The 16800-nt window shown below is 39.1% G+C and overlaps 1 protein-coding gene across 3 annotated transcripts in view; it reads right to left on the reverse strand.

The window, feature by feature from the left end:
• Positions 1–16800, reverse strand: part of Cd44 (CD44 molecule (Indian blood group)) — an 88531-nt gene that overhangs the window by 13594 nt on the left and 58137 nt on the right. Inside the window, exons 10-17 of one of the 3 annotated variants that reach the window (XM_052183093.1) lie at positions 16514–16630; positions 13457–13576; positions 11947–12072; positions 10195–10296; positions 8467–8553; positions 7361–7567; positions 4801–4869; positions 570–641 (exon numbers count right to left, since the gene is read on the reverse strand). In XM_052183093.1, the coding sequence (XP_052039053.1) occupies positions 570–641; positions 4801–4869; positions 7361–7567; positions 8467–8553; positions 10195–10296; positions 11947–12072; positions 13457–13576; positions 16514–16630 (900 nt within the window). The remainder of the gene's footprint in view (positions 1–569; positions 642–4800; positions 4870–7360; positions 7568–8466; positions 8554–10194; positions 10297–11946; positions 12073–13456; positions 13577–16513; positions 16631–16800) is intronic. The other 2 variants (XM_052183091.1, XM_052183092.1) reach the window with 2 other exon arrangements.

Here is a 16800-nt window from a genome sequence, read left to right on the forward strand (position 1 = left end):
AAGCTAAAAGAAGAAATTGCATCAAATGCTAAATCCTGTAGCACGGGGACAGCCAGATGTCAAATCTCCCCTCCCTACAGTGAGTAAGACTTTATAAAAAGTTTCTTCTGGCTGCATTAGCAGACTGTCCCTCCAGGAAGAGCAGTTTGAGGACCCGAGGAATGTTTTTCACTCCAGACAACACAGATGATCTGGTATCTCCTCCCTGCCTGCCAATGCAAGAGAATGACACACTTCACCTTGATGCCAGAAATATAGGAGAAACTGGGTTGAGCTGTGAAGGGCTTAGTGTGCCATGGGGTCCTCTGGATGATACATCATTATTCATGAGGGAAAAATGCCTTAGTAACTGATGCATCAGTTCTTTGAGGTAGGCCTCAATGTGAGCTCATCCACCTAATGGGCACCTACAGGGGGAAACCATGAGGACTACAAGGAGACTGTAGCATTTGTATTCATACTTAAGTTTGCAGAGGGGAGCCAGATGTGCATTTGATGAGGTCTCATCTTATATATTCTGAGAATCTTGCTGTAATTACCTAATGTTTGCTTCATGGTGGGAAACTTACCTGGAATTTGAGGTCTACGTGCAGGACCAGAAGTTGCGGTCACACCACTGTCTTGATTCCCACTTGAGTGTCCTAAGAGAAAAAGAAACAAGCTCTTTCAGCCCAAGTTTGGAATATATACTCAGGAGTTCCCTTCCACAACACGGTGCTGGGCTACCCTCCAACCACAGCCTCACTAGAAACTATAAATAGATTCAAGATACCGAAGGTTATAAAATGTTAGGCAAAAGAGATCATCTCTCAAGACCTCCCAAGAAAGTTGAGAGTGACTAAGCTACAGCTTCCAAATACAGTGATGGCCACTGTTTGAACTTGAGCTCCAGAGCTATTCAACCCTGGGTTTAGGGCCTAATTCTGCCTCTTAGTAGCAATATGTGCCTGACCAAGTCATTATCCCTAACTCTCTGTTTTCTCACTTTTAAAGTGAGTATCATAACAGAAACTACTTCATTGTTATCTTACAAAGGCTTAAAGAAGTATATGATAAGAGTAGTTGTATGTATTTATTAGTTCTACAAACAGTGAGCCAACAGGACCTCCTCACTAGGCAGCTGGCTAGAAATACAAAAATCTCAAGCAACACTCAAAACCTCCAGAAACGACATCTTCATTTTAATAATATACCTAATGTATTTATATATTTCAGAAAGCCCAAAGTAAGTCTAAAAAAATCACATGCAAATTGTGCTGGTCAGTTTTTATCAACTCGATACAAGCAAGCCCAAGTCATCTGTGAAGAGGGAATTTCAAATGAGGAAATGCCTCCATCAGATAAGTAAATCTGTGGGGGGAACTTCCTTGATTATTGATATGGAAGAGCCCAGCTCACCAGGGTAGTGCCACCTCTGACAAATGGTCCTGGGTGGTATAAGAATTCAAGTTAAGCAGTCCATAGAGAGGAAGCTATAAGTAGCATTTCTACATGGTGTCTGCTTCAGTTTCTGCCTCCAGGTGCCTGCCCTGACTTTCTTTAGTGTACCATGACTCTGGATGTGAAAGTCAAATAGATCTCTCCCACCCTAAGGTACTTTGGTGAAGGTCTTTATCACAGTGATTGAAAGCAAACTAGTATGAACACTGTAGGTATTTGTGTGAATGCAGATTTTATTTTTGCCATTGTGTGTGTGGGGGGGGCAGTTACACTGTCTTTTTCTGTTTATAAATAAGAGGTTAATAGAGTCTATGCTAATACAGTGAAACATAATGGAAAGATGAATTATTTCTACTGTTAAAAAACAAATAAGGAAATGAACAAAACTCCCTACTTGCAAAGAAGCATTATGAGAAGAAGACAATCCCCGAGTCAAAGCCAGGTGCCTTTTCAAAACAAGGAAGACCATGTCTTTTCCACATCTAAAAAAGAAGTATTAGTTTTCTGTTTCATTTCTTTCTTTACTCCTTGCTACTATGCAGCACCCTACTCTGGAATCTTGAAGGTCACCAAGGAAAGAGAAGCCCAGACAAGACTGTTTGGTTAGCCCGTTGGCCAGGATATCTGGGCTTAAAGGAAAAGATCAGAGAGGGTCAAACTTTAGACTCTGCAGAGTGAGTGCTAAAATCTAACCACATAGGTTAGATATGGTTTGTATATTTTGCTGTATTTGCTAAAGATCAAACAAAATAGAGTCAAGGAACATCTGCGTTGTTTCAGCAGACCTCATCCTATTCTGAGAGGGGCCCGTCCTTCACAGATCTCAGAAGAGTCCAAGGCAATTTTTCTACCCACCTGCCAGTGACCTGAGCAACTGTCAGGTTTTGTACGCACAAGTCATGGCGTATCCACCCCCAAACTGGAGAACTTTGGCCTTGAAAACCACTGTAAAGGTAGAGTCACTCCCACTGGTCTCTGTTGTCTGACTCACAGCAGCCTTTGATATTTGAAAAGGAGGCCATTAATAGATCATAATCTATTTATTTTCCTTTTCCAAAGAAGTGCTCCCAGCAAGGAAAGATCTAGGTGTGTGCACAAGATGAAACCTCCTGTTTGAACAATAGACACCTGCACAGGAGCCAAAGGAAAAAGACCAGTTCCCACCCACCTGATTCTCACTTCAAGCAAAAGCCCGAGAGGATGGGCCACAGACAGGCCCCAGAGCTCCATAAATCTAACCAGGGAAGAACAGGCCCGGAGAACTAGTTCTGCAACACAGGGCACTAGACACACCGGTTTGGAAATGTGGCCTAACCCCAGACATGGCACAGAGATCATTCGACTATGAGAAAGGCAGCAGAGAGGAGAGCACACAAATCAGCTGAAGGGGAGGGCCTTGAGCAACTCAGACCCTCAGCCAGTCTATATCTCTCGATGGGGCAAGATTAGGCACTTCCAGCAAGCTTCTGTATGAAGCCTCTGCTGCTCACAGGCTACACTCATAGTTACAGAGCTCTCTTGGCTTTGGAAACTATGCCTTCAAACAGGAATCTCTTACTTTCTCAATACCTTGACTTGTGAAACCTCGATAACTGAGGTAGATGAGCTGAGGTTTATTTTTACTAACAAGGAAACTAAAGCTGGGGAATACCAAGTGTTCTAAAGAGCCCATGGAGTTTGAAACATGACTCTGTATTTTAGGATGATTTCTTAAGAGCCCTACACCCCAGAGCTCCTACATTTAAAGGCTGTTATCAAAGCTGCCAAGTAAAGATCCATGCCCAGATTTACTACAACACTAGAGGCAGCACTTGCCCCAAACTCACGCAGCAGCGCCTGCTAATTTGTGTGGATTCCCTGGATCCCACGGACCACAGAGATTTGTAATAATCAGGAGCTCACAGAAGGCGGTGCTAAGAGAATGCCTCTGTAACCCCAGCATTAGGGATTAGAAGTAAGCTTGCCTCATGTCAGACTTTGCTGCCTGGAGTAATGTTTCCAGGGGCTGATCTGAGTCATGGCCAACAGCAGTCTATTTAATAATGCATGTCTGGCAGTAATTACGGTCATTATGGAATTTTCTTCTAGATTGGGCTTAGGAGAGGCAATATGAGACCCCAGGCTGGAAACCTGGCTGCACCACTTTCTGGTCATAGCAAGTTGGCAAGTTGCTTCCCTCTTCTTACCTTTCTCACCTCTTACCTCAGTCCCCTTATCTGTAATAAGATGATGGTAATAGTGTTTTCATATACTATAGGGTTTGCAAGTAAATTAGATACATTAATAGTAAACGAGCTCTAAATTCCACGGTATTAGGATCACTTGTCCTACAGAAATATCAGTTTCATGTAGCTCAATGTAGAAATGAAATCTTCCTGGCACACAGTAAATTTTGAAATGCTGGCTACATTATCAGGTGTATGCTAATCACTTTCCAGGTATTTATTCTGTCATTTGGTTTGTAAAGGGTGCCCTGGATTATATCCAGATTATCAGCTAGGACATTGAATCTCAGACCCTGTCATCATCGTGCTCAATTTATAGGTAGAGGATTAAGGATCAAAGCCAAGCTATTTTATGCTAAAGAGCCCTCTTATTGACTTCAAAATGGGCAGTGTAAAATGGGGTTGTCCTTATTAGGGTCACATAGTGTGATACTATGTGTGACACCATGACAAAAATCCACTTGGAGATGAAAGGGTTTAATTGGCTTCTATGTTACAGTCCACAGAGGGAAAGCAAGACAGGAGGAACTCAACCCTGGCCAGAGGCAGGCTGATGCAGAGGCCATGGGGGCAAGTTTGCTTGCTAGCTTGCTCTTGGTGGCTTACTCAGTTTTCTTATAGAATACAGGAATACCAGCTGAGCAGTGGTCTCACCTACAATGAGTTGGGCCACCCCACATTAATCATTAACTAAATAAATGTCCTACAGGCTTGCCTACTGCCCAGTCTTACAGAGGCATTTTCTCAATGGAGGCTCCCTTCTCTCTGATGACTCTAGTTTGTTTGTGTCAAGTTGCCATAAAACTAGCCAGCAGAGTAGTACTGCTTGAATTTTCCCAGACCCTTTCACAGGGAAGCTCTTCTGCTAGAGTGTTAGTTGTCTTAGTGCCCATCCCAGCAGTATCAGGACGAATGGGAATTTATTAGGAATACAAACGCTTGGGCTCCACCCCAGACCTTCTGAATCAGAAACTTCAGGGTGGGGTCCAGCAAAGTGATTTAATAAGCCTTCCCTGTGACTGAAAATACATGTTTGAAAAAAGTGTGAAACAATTCTCTAGGGGCGCTGACGCATGCTTCATTAGCAATCATTGGCTTCAGAGATTATAACAGTGACTGAATATTTTATACTCACCAGCTGATTCGGATCCATGAGTCACAGTTCGGGAACCCCCACTGGGGTCCATGGATGAGTCTCTATCTCCTAGAATAATAAACAATAAAACCAGTCAGCATTGTGTCTCCATTCACTCTGTCATCTTCCCTTTCATTGACTGCATGTTCAGAAAGTCATCATCTGCTAAGGAAAACGAAGAAGGCATTGTTCATCCTTTAAGACATCGATGAACAGGCTAGATCTTTAATCAAAATTAAGGAAACTGAAGCAGCACAGGCCATCCTGGATGAGCACTAAAAATACTTGTGTGGGTAGAAATCGAAGAATAGAGCTAAGAACTATTCCAAGAAAAATAGTATGATGCTTTCACGGAGCTGAGTTTTGAATGAGATACTTCATAGCTCGAATAAGGATTTTGATACTAGAATATGGTCACTTAAGTGGGTTCACTATGGATCAGACTATACAGCACGGAAGGAGGTTTCTCTGAATCTGCAACAAAAGAATCTTAGAAAAGAACGAGACAAAGGCTCAAAGGGAAAAATAAACATTTATCCAGAGAAGGGTCAAACTTAAGTGTAATTAAGAATCAGTGATATGGTGTGAATGACATGGACGAGCATTGGAAGACGTCTCAATTCACGTTTTCTTTAAAAAGTTAAGCCCACATGATCAACAATCATCGATACAATCCCTTCTTCTCAAATATCTAGGACCAGAAAGCTTTAGGTAGAGACAAACTGGAGAGTAGCTAATCTTAAGTCCAAAGGTCAAATCATACAGGAAACAAATATGCACAAGGGTTCCTAAGTTGGTACAGATCATTACAAAGGTGTCAGAAAAGAGAATACCGTGAGATGCTCTGTATGTGATTCCCTGGTTAGGAGAGGTGGGCTTGCTTGTAATTGTGCATAACTATTATAGAGAGACTGTTTTGTTCCTTGGAGAAGGATCATAATAACAGACCACAGCACTTGATGAAATGCCATACCAAGACTCCCACCACCAAAATCACCATTTCCAAAACCATCGCCTTCACCAGGTCCATCACCACAACTGCCTTTGCATGTTTCAATGCTTTATGTTCAGTGTACAGAAATATTTATGCTCAAAAAATATACTCTGTATTTCTTCTGGATTAAAACAGAGGATGAGAATCAGACCATTTACTAATCACTGAATTCACAAAGAACTGAAGGATATCCCTCAGCACCATTGCCTTTCTTACATTGATTAGATGGCATCAGCACAGGGGAGTACTAATTTGGTAGAAAGTGTTTTATTTGCTAGCAAGTAGACTCTGCAAATCACCTAAGAAACTATTCCCCAAATCGTCATTTTAAATGCAAATCCATTAAGTAGCATGACAGGGCCTTTTTAGCATGAGAATATTCGTGGCACTCCTTTGACTCACTCAGCATGAATCTAACAACAGCACTTGGAGATTTTAATGAGGAAAAGAAGATTATCAATAAGGACAATTATCAAAAGCCTTCAGAGTATAAGGGGGTTTGGTTTTGCCAATACTTCCTGAAGTTACTGTTTTTAAAAGCTCCTTTTCTTGAAGCCCTAGAGTAGGAAGCCAGAGGGACTGCACCAAACATATAACACCCTGGATTTTCCCTCCCTCCATCAATCAGAATGTTTGATGTTCTGCTTTGCATATGGGATTCCCATGAGATAATTTTTTTACTTGTCTTTTGGGAGAGTGGAGGAGGTAGAGTCTTTCTACAAATTAGGTATATGTGCATGTGCGTACATATTTATATTTAAATGTATTCATCTTTACTGTGTCAATGGTTGAATTGTAAGAGGTACCCAGATTACAGGCACTAGTGGGAGGAGGTGGCTAGTTTCTTAACCACAGAAATCCCTTTCCAATTTCCCTTCTATAGTGTTAGTTTCTTAACACAAACTAAGAAATAAAGAAGTGAAAAGGATTGCTTACTTGAGATAAAAGTTTTGTTCTGGGTCCATGTCAGACTTAATTGAGTAAGTCATATATTTACTATTATAATAAAAATGAGGGTCTCAGTTTATTAATAATAAATCATAAACTTTGGAGCACACCACAAATAGAAAAAGTTTATATACCAATCCATCACCAAAATTAAAACAAATCAGTCCATCACTAATTAAAGGTAATTTCAGAGCAAAGATAGCAGCATATGAAAATCATTTGAATGTTTAGTAAAGCACTGCTAAATAGGCAGAATATATTATCTGAATCAAATAAAATCGCTAATATTCAAATATTTTCATCCATCAAAATATCAATTTCACATGATTCAAGTTAATATATCAAAGAATAAAAAAAAGACAAAGCAAGAAAATCTACCATATGAACAAAGTTACACACACACACACACACAAGGATGATATACCAGGAAATGGAGGCATTATTTAATCTCAAATAAATCCAAGTTTGCTGACACTATAATTGTTGACCAATGATGAAAACCATCCCCACAGCACAAAGTAATCTAATCACAGCCTGCACAGAAAATATCACCTACAATAGAAAAAATATATGTTGTTTCTCCAGAGAAGCAAGTCAGGAGACAAATGGCTAAATTACCTGGTATGGGGCCATCAACATTAAAGTTGGAGTCCATAGCAACAGTCACTTCAGTTTCTCCAAAGACCTCAGTCTGAACAGGGGTCACTGGGAAGAGAGTCCTGTTTTCCATTGTGTCTGGGTAATGAGGTGTGTAGCCTTCTAGTGAAGTAGTTGTATCTCTGGGAAGACTTCCACCTCTTCTTGCATCTTTACCACCACTCTTAGCTGCATGGAGGTGGAGTCAATGATAAGCCCACACCTGTAAGGTTACCACCCACTGTGTGCTTGTCTTCAGAAGGTAAAGTTTCCAAGACATCTTTCTTTTTGTTCTCCAAGACCAAAAGCAAATGGTACTGAATGAAAACAATGTTTTGTAAGACACCAGCCAGATAGCACTCAACAGAAGAGATTTTGGTGACTACATACTACACAGAAGAGGCACTTGTTACAAGACTTGTCTAAGTCATCAAGAATATTGGTTATTCCATTGTGACTTTGAAATCACCTCAGGTACTACAGAATTTTGATCTTTTTGTCTCAATTGGATCCACCTCTGAGGAAGGGGTAAAAACAAACCATTGGATGGAAAGATGAAACCATTCTGCCTGCAACTAGAATTATAAGCTCAAGTTCCAAAAGACCTGAGTCTACTACTTAAATTTTCTTTTCTGTGTTAGTACAACATTCTTTGTAGTCACCAATACCACAGAGCTTTGGTCCAGAAGACAAATCAGAAATATTAGTTGAATGGAGAGCAAAGAAATCTTACAGAAACAAATCATTATTAAACCAAGTTCCTAATCTAATACCTTTAAAATTCAGCAGAAAAGTTTGTACCTAATGTACAATGGCTTCTCAAAGGTATATAAAGCAGAAAACTCAGCAACCATCACCAGACACACCTTTTGATCAAAAATAATGTATAAAAACAGGCAACAGATGTACCTCCACCAAACATACCACAAAAGTACTACCACCAAAGAGTCTACAAAGAACCACTACCAAAGATATCACAAAACACCATCACCAAAGATACTACAAAAGTACCACCACCAAAGATACCACAAAATACCCATAAAGTCTTGATTTCTGCTTAAAAGCCAGTTGGACTTTATGATCCTTACTGCTAGATGGCAGAATAGAAGTTGTATGGTCTTCATCTTCTTCCAGCTCTCCAGGTAATGTAGAGAAGTTCTGAGAATGACTCTGTGCTGTTTCAATGAGGGATGAAGCCATTGTTAATTAGAAACCATAACACATGGACTTACATGGACAATCTAGTTATAGAATATCCGATGGACAGACACAATGGGAGAATATTTGTGCCTTTTATCATCCACTGATTAATACAAAGATACAAAACAATTATATTTTGTCCCTGGTTAGCTTCTTTGACTCTGAGTGAAGTTTCAATCTGAAGCTCAAGCCAAAGCATTGCCCTCCCTGGACCACCTTGACCCAGCTGCAGCAAGGATCCCAGAAAGAAAGATCACAGAGACCATAGAAAGCGGTGCCGTAATTTTAGTTTTCCTTCAACCATAAAGATTGCCTAGATATTAGACTATAAGGAAAATATTGCTATGTAGTGTCTGTGAACACAAAAGAAAAAGCTCATCTCTGTCAGTGAACTCAGAGTAACTTTATAAGGAAATATATGATTCACTTGTAGAGAGCATTGCGTTTGAGTTACTACTTTTTTAGTAGGGCTTTGGTCTCCCCGGTAGTGGGGTTTCTCTTCACTGAGGAATTGCTCACCTGGGCACACACAGGGCCTTCAGTGATTTGCATCAAATTGAGATTGAATCATTGCCCATATCTGAAATCACTTTGACTGTTTTGAGTTCTTTACTTTTGTGTTCTTTGAAGAAAGGCACTGACCTCTGAGGTGCAGGTGCAAAAGCCCCATGAAACACACCCATCAGCCATGTCCACCACCAAACACTAAAGAAAGATTCACTAAACCCCAAAGCCAATATCAGAAAAAGAAAAGCCAACAGTAACACAAAATGGAAATACAAGTCGTGCATTGACAAGGGCTATTTATAGGCTTCTTTATGTCCCCTTTGATGCCTAACACGGTGCTATTTATATTGATGAAAATCAACACATGCCCGCTGGCTTTTTTCCTATGTCTAAAGGGGTCCTGCAAAGGATTCTGCCCATTATGTGTATCAAGCAGTGAAATGAGGTCTTCTTAATTTGGGGTTTCTTTGATATTCTGCCAAGAATTTATGAATGGCTTTAGGTTGATCCTTGAGCTATCCTTATAAATATGTTGAAAATTAAGGGTACTAAAAGTTTCACATTTCTTCCTAGTAGCTGTGTAGTGATAGAAAAAGATGTTAGCAAATAGTTCTTTTTGATTCCAGGGACTCCGCCACCTTGGTCAATTATCAACATGCCCCGCCCCTTCTCTAAAAGCTAAATGTGAGTTCCCTATTCACTATAATGATCTGGCTCTTATGTGTCTTCATACAATCATAAAAACGATATTTCTTCTGCCTGGCCTGGAAGAAAGGTGGGAATAAAAAAGTGTCAGTTAAAACATAGACACCACTCTATAAGTTTTCGGTGTCACATGAATAGTTAGAGATGGAAAATGGAGATGAACGACATTTCCATATCCTTTTGTTAATAAAATGTCATTGACTCTGGAGTGGGCCATGGATGAAAATAAATTTGGGTTAGAAGATACTCTACCAGAAAGGCCGACAATGAAAACAGATTCAGACCCGGGGTGAGCTAAGCCACCTAGCAAAGACTGCCACCATTCCACCAGCAAATGCAACATCTTGACCAGATGGGAAGTAGAAAGACAAGTCAACAAAGAGACTGTGTGTCATTATCCTTACGAGTTGTTACTGAAAGTGGTCCTGTCCTGTCCAAGTCTTCCACCAAATGGGTATTTGGAGCTGCAGTAGGCTGAATGGTTGTACTATGACTGGAATCTGTATCTGAAGGAATCAAATTGATGTTATTGCCATATTCCTTATGCTGGGAAATGACCCGAGGGCCATTTATGTCCTATAGGCAAGCAATATTTATATTCAGCCTGGTGAGAGGAAAGAACAGGTTCACATGTCCTGAATTAGGATAAATTATTGTTTCTTCAAGAATATCACAGGGTATACATGGTTTTTATTCCAGGACAGAGGTAGAGGAAAGCTGTCACGTTTATTTGTTGGTTTGTTTTGCTTAGTCTGAAAGGAAGTTACATGAGCACATAATGGGGCTTACAGTCTCTGCAAAGGGGCAGAAGCATGACCCATGTGTGACTTGATTCATTCTAAGATAGACAAGTACAGTCAGACACATGGAGACGAAGAACACACACAAGCATCATTTCGTCATCTCCTGCTCACCAGGCCAAATAAAGCAAAACAACAGTGATTTAAAAGTTTTCAAACAGACAGTGGCTTCCCTTGTCTCCCCTTTTGTCTCTTTGCTTTTGTTTCACAAAATAAACACAGAAACAGGTGGAGACAACAGGAAGTGTAGATATCTAATATGGAGAGATATAGTCACTGAACTATTAGGATGTATTTCAATTCAAATACATGTAGAGTATAAGGCTGGTAATTTGTACCCAGAAAAGACATCTAAGTGAAACTTCTCTGAAAAAATGTACCCCTCTATTGGTTATTTTTAGAATGTTACATTTCTGTGATAAGGGTATTTTTAAAACAAACAAACAAACAAACAAAACAACAAACGACTCTATCCATGAGTGTGGTAGAAACAGAGTCTTCCATTTCTTGAATACTGAGAGAGCAGAGGCTATCAATTCTTGATATTTCTGTCAAACAGGCTGTTGCTCTTACAATAAACGAAATTTGCTTTTAAATATAAAAAATAGTGAAATAATTTACAACCTTTCTTACAAAACTGCAACTCACTTTTTGCTCTTTTTAAATTGCTTAATTGTTCTTGTCTTGTGTATGAGACGTCTATTCACTAAATTCAGACACTCAAGAAGGGCCGCAAATGGTCTAAATCCTAAATCCTTCAATACCACATTATCTCTAAATGAGGCAAGAAGTAGCTTTAACATTTTCTGAGTCATTAAGTTCTTTATTTACATTAACTACTCACCAACTTGTTTAGCCACTTGGATTTCTCTACCAAAAACAAAATTTATCTTTGAATTTATAAAGGAAACAGTCACTAAATCCATTATTTGTTGTTTATTTCAAAATCTTTGGACTTCAAAGGCATAACAGTATATGCGATCCCAGCACTCAGGAGACTGAGGGAGGAAGACCATCAAGAATTGAAGACCAGCTTGGGCTATGTCATAAGACCATCTTAAAGTAAGAAATAACCCACCTCTCCCTTAGGAGAAATAACTTCTACTCTTGTCAGCCTAAGATTAACTGTCTTTTAATCTTTCTGCCAAATTCTTCACTCTCCAAATAGAACTTTGTGTGTGTATGGATGTGCACATCCACTCCTTACCAACTTGTATCAACAAACTTATTGTTGAAGACACATGAGGATGCTTATGAAAGTAGACTGAACTAAAATCAATGGCACAATTCAAAGGGAAAAGGCACTTGGTTGATTATAAGAAACACAGCACATTAAAAACTCTCAGAGACTATTACCCTTGCTTTCTGTTTGATGACCTTGTCCCATTGGATGTGAGATCGGGTCGAAGAAATTTGTCCAGGACACGTCCTCTTGACTCTGTGTTGTTATTCTTTGACTTGGATGGTTGTTGTGGGCTGAGGCTGTTGTGACCATGCAGTTCAAACAATTGTCAAAATGTTAATTGGCATTTGGTCAGGGATATATAAGCTTACTTCTAAAAAAAGACTTTATTCCCTATAGATGATAATAGAAATAGCTTTCTAGTACTGGGGACAAGGAGCTGCATCAGTTTAGGATGTTTCCCAGGTTTGACTTCATTTATGCTTGCTTTCTTGGTCACCAGCATGTGAGCTGGAGAAAGCATAGCATTAACAAGTGCTGTGATGGATAGAGGATGAATTATAGGTATCAAGGGAAGAGGAAGTAATTCTAGACACATGCCACCACAGTCTCCTTAAGAAGGAGGTGTGAGATCTCAAGTGCACGATGTCACTCTGAGACAAACACATCCCACAGTGAAATGCACAATGAGCTGGAGGTGATATACAGAAGACATAAGGTAATAGCTTCCCAAGTGATAAACATGAAAGTGGTACTCATCACCAAAGCACAGATGGAGAAGCACTGTCTTCTAACAATGGCAAATAGCATGTAGGCACACGGTTTATGCCTTTGTTCCATTCTGTGTGCCACTGTAGAAGTACAGGAAGAAAGATTACAATAGAATCCCTTAGAAATAAATGCACCAGCGAGCTAGTCACCAAACCTGCTGTTCTACTAGTGATTCATTTATAAGTTGCCATGCACTGCAAAGAAATTATGCATCTATATTGCAGATGGAAACATGGAGATATTTCCCACTGATACCAAGTGATAACATGGAATTCACACACTTTGCAGAGCAGGGTGAATCCCAATGCTTTATCATCCAGACAAAAGAATCATGCACCAGAGCTTGCAGAGACATGTTATCATCCAGACTCCTTCAGAGATGATAAGATATACGTTTAATTCCCAGAACCCCACAGTTGCAGAATAGAGAAGATGGCTTATTTGAAAATGTGATTAAACAATAGTACATTTGAGGAGATATATAAGAAACAGGCAAGAAGAAAAGATTTGATGATATCACATAGGTGCTTTTTGTTGTTCTTGTAATGCATGGATCCAATCCCCCAACACTAGGTTTCTGATTAAGACTAGTATTTCACATAAATATAAGGAAAAAGCAGAGTCTTGTTATATATTGAATGATTTTTACAAAGCAGAAAGGTGATTTTAATTGGAAAGGAGCTCTCTCATTGTCTCACTGATACCTCAATTTGGATATGAAAGACACTTTCTTTTGTGTGCTTCTATCTATGCCTGGCTGGGTAGCTTTTTAGGAGCATTTAGATTCTGAATCTGTGTTTACTTCAACATGATGCATTAAGAAATAGACCACTTCCTTCAGTGCAGTATCTTCAATGTCCAGCACTGAACTCAGAAGGTAGTTTCCACCCACATTGTGAAACCCTCCATTACCAGTTGTCCCTTCTGTCACATGGGAGTCTTCACTTGGGGTAGGGGTGTTCTTCCCCTGCCATCCATTCTCAAACCACTTCTCCTGCTGGGTAGCTGCTTCTTCTGTTGTACTATTAGGAGCTGCCCAGGCGAGAGGAGAATGATAATGGTGAGCCATATTGTCCAGTTTCTTAACAAACCCTCTGATATGTCTTGATATTCCTTTCTGCATTCAGGTAGAAATAGAAAGATAGATGATAGATAGATAGAGAGATAGATAGATGATAGATAGAGAGATAGATAGACAGACATATGCATACATACATACATGATACTACAAATATATATACATAGATGATAGATACAAAATACATAGATGATAGATAAGTAGATAGATAGATGTATACATATATAGATGATGATAGATGACAGATGATTCATACATACATAGATGATAATAAATAGTTGATAGATATATGCATACATAGATGATGATTGACATATACATATATACATAGAATGGTAGATGGATGGGCAATACATACATACACACAGAGATATATAGATAGATAGAAAGATAATAGCAACCAGTTACTAATATTCTGAAAGGTAGATTCTAGAACTTCAACATGCAACCTGTTAATTTTTCAGATGGGAAAACAAGTTTCATTTTCTGAAAATCATGTACCACAATCATGTGCCAGAAGAGCACGAAGTCAGGACTAGATGCTGACCTGTGAATTATGAACTCTCAGTATTATTCCTGATTTAATATTGTCTATGGCTTTACATATTCTGACAGTGCCTCTGTTGGAAGAATAATCTTCATATTTGGGTGGTTTTTCAGGAGAAAACATGTTATATAACAACTCACACCACTGCTGTAATAGAAAACCTTTGCAAACAGGCTGCATAACCTATACTAACACTCAGCAGAAATGGCTGGTGTGCATGCTCTCGGGATGCCTGGGATGTTACTACACTGATCTACTATGTGATTGTCTAGGGACATTTATAATTGCTAAAAATCTCTTCTTAACAAAGTTAATTCAGTGGAAGAAAAACCTATTCTAGCCAGTTGGGGAATTATATAAATAATAACAGTATCAGACAGGCTTAACCTTTCAAGCATTGTTTTTAAAAGTCGAGATGACTGGGATAAAATCCCATCAGGGTGCTTCCTGGGAAAGTCAGAAAGCCACTGACATTTTCATCTGTAACAGTTCATGGCCAATTTCTGATTCATCAAGAAAACTAAAGCATATAAATTGCCAAACCAAATGAACTTTGTGTCTTAACAAAATTCACTCTATCTCATTATCTTAGAAAATGATGTGTGCGACTTTGTAATAGCAAATATGCTTTTTAAATGGGACTCATGCTAATTTTGCTTTCATAATTTTCTATCTATTTTGGAAATTAACTGATTGTCCAAAGGGAGAAAGGCTCAAAATCTTAAGTTAGTTTCTATTATTTTAAGTTATTAAGCACACATGTGTGCTCACAAGCTTACACATATGTCTACATTCACATTATCATCTCTCATATAAATATAATGGACCTTCAAGTATCCAAACATGCCTTGGCATTTTCAGAACAGTCAGGAAATGTGTTAGTAACAGTAGACTTCCACTGTATTCCATAAGGGCTGACTCTTTTGGAAGTTGTAATGTCCCCTCAGTGAAGTCATATGAATTTTTTGCAAACATTGACAGTAACTTCTTTTTGTTAACTGTATCTGGGTTCTCAAAGTTTCTTAGTATAAGGATGCCTCTCAACCATCATATTTTGACATTAGACACATTAATTCCAAGTTTCTTAATTAGCATTCTTCTTAAGAGCAAATGTTTTACAGTAATTGATAATATTTCTGATAGACCCCACAGGAGACTGGAATGGGTCCGATTCCTAAGAGACATCTGTTTCCCCTCTATTTTTCAACATTCTACTTCTTGGTTAATTCAATCCTTAATATTTATATCAACTTTACTGGAATAAATAACAGATGTCTCTCACAATGTCTGTCAGACATTCAATACAATGCCCAGGACTTACTACCTCATATCTAATTGCTTTCCTTGACTCTCTGTGAACACATCCATCAAACCAAGAAATCCTAAGTTTCTTTGGCTTCTTTTTTTTTTCTCCGAGACAGGGTTTCTCTATATAGCCCTACCTGTCCTAGAACTCACTCTGTAGACCAGGATAGCCTCAAACTCAGAAATCCCCCCACCTCTGTTTCCCAAGTGCTGGTGGGATGCACCACCACTAACCAGCGTTTCTTTGGTTTCTAAGTAGTTGTTTCTTACATTTCCCTTTAAGAATGTTCAAGTATACAAAAATGGAGATTGAGTCATAACTTTAAAAATGCTATAAAATATCATCTCAAGGATCAGTTGTATTCCAAATTATTAGACATTTCTCTGAGATACAGATGAAAGATGAGTAGTTTTCCCTTTTTTCTTTGTTTTCTTGTCCTAGGTTCACAATCCATTGGTGAAACATGAGATTGTTTTTGAAAAACTTGAAATATTTGTCTATAAGTAGAAAGAACAGTAGGAGCATCAGGGCCTTTCCCAACTTGCCCTGTTTAAACAAAAGAAAGGTAGCTTAGAATTAAAACAGAGACCATAGGAGTCTCTGACTTCTCGCCAAGGACAGAAGGGGTTCCATTCTACCAAAGAGCAAGAAAAAGAGTGTGATAAAAGAGAGTGTATCACAGAGCTTCATGGAAGAAGACTCTAAAGATCTGCCCACTCGTGAAGCTTTTCTCCCAGATCCAAAACTTAATACCTGAAGGGCACACTCGCATCACACATTTCCAAAAACACACAGCAGCTATCAAAACAGAACGCTTAGGAACCATTAACACAAAACCAGCATCTCAAATCTACTTTGTAAGCAATCTTTTCTCTTGGAAAATCTGACAACTTGGTATCTTTATTCCTTATTTTTAAAAATGGCCCCTTTCAGGCTCTGCAGATAAATTTACCATGCAGACCCAAAAGACGTAGTCAACAGCTAAACAGCATCTCTGATAACTTGGGTACCAGAACTTCAGTGCATCATCCTTCTTACTTGTGCTTGTAGCATGTGGGGTCTCCTCTTCATCCTGATACTCATGGTTATTGAAAGTAGGCTGTGGTTCCTGGATCCAATTTTCTCCATGAGTACTGGTGCTGTTTCTGTCTATATCTGTTGCAATGATGGTTAAGTATACTGTGACTTTTAATCAAATACTCGTTAATAATTCTCTTCTTCCACTAAAGTACATGTTATCTATCTACTGGTCCTGTGCCTAAGCACTATCTCTGAGTACTTACTCTCAATAAATCTGAGAGATTTCACTAATTTGTCCCAAGAGA

This window comes from Apodemus sylvaticus, chromosome 5 (assembly GCF_947179515.1).
Source record: "Apodemus sylvaticus chromosome 5, mApoSyl1.1, whole genome shotgun sequence".
NCBI lineage: Eukaryota > Metazoa > Chordata > Mammalia > Rodentia > Muridae > Apodemus > Apodemus sylvaticus.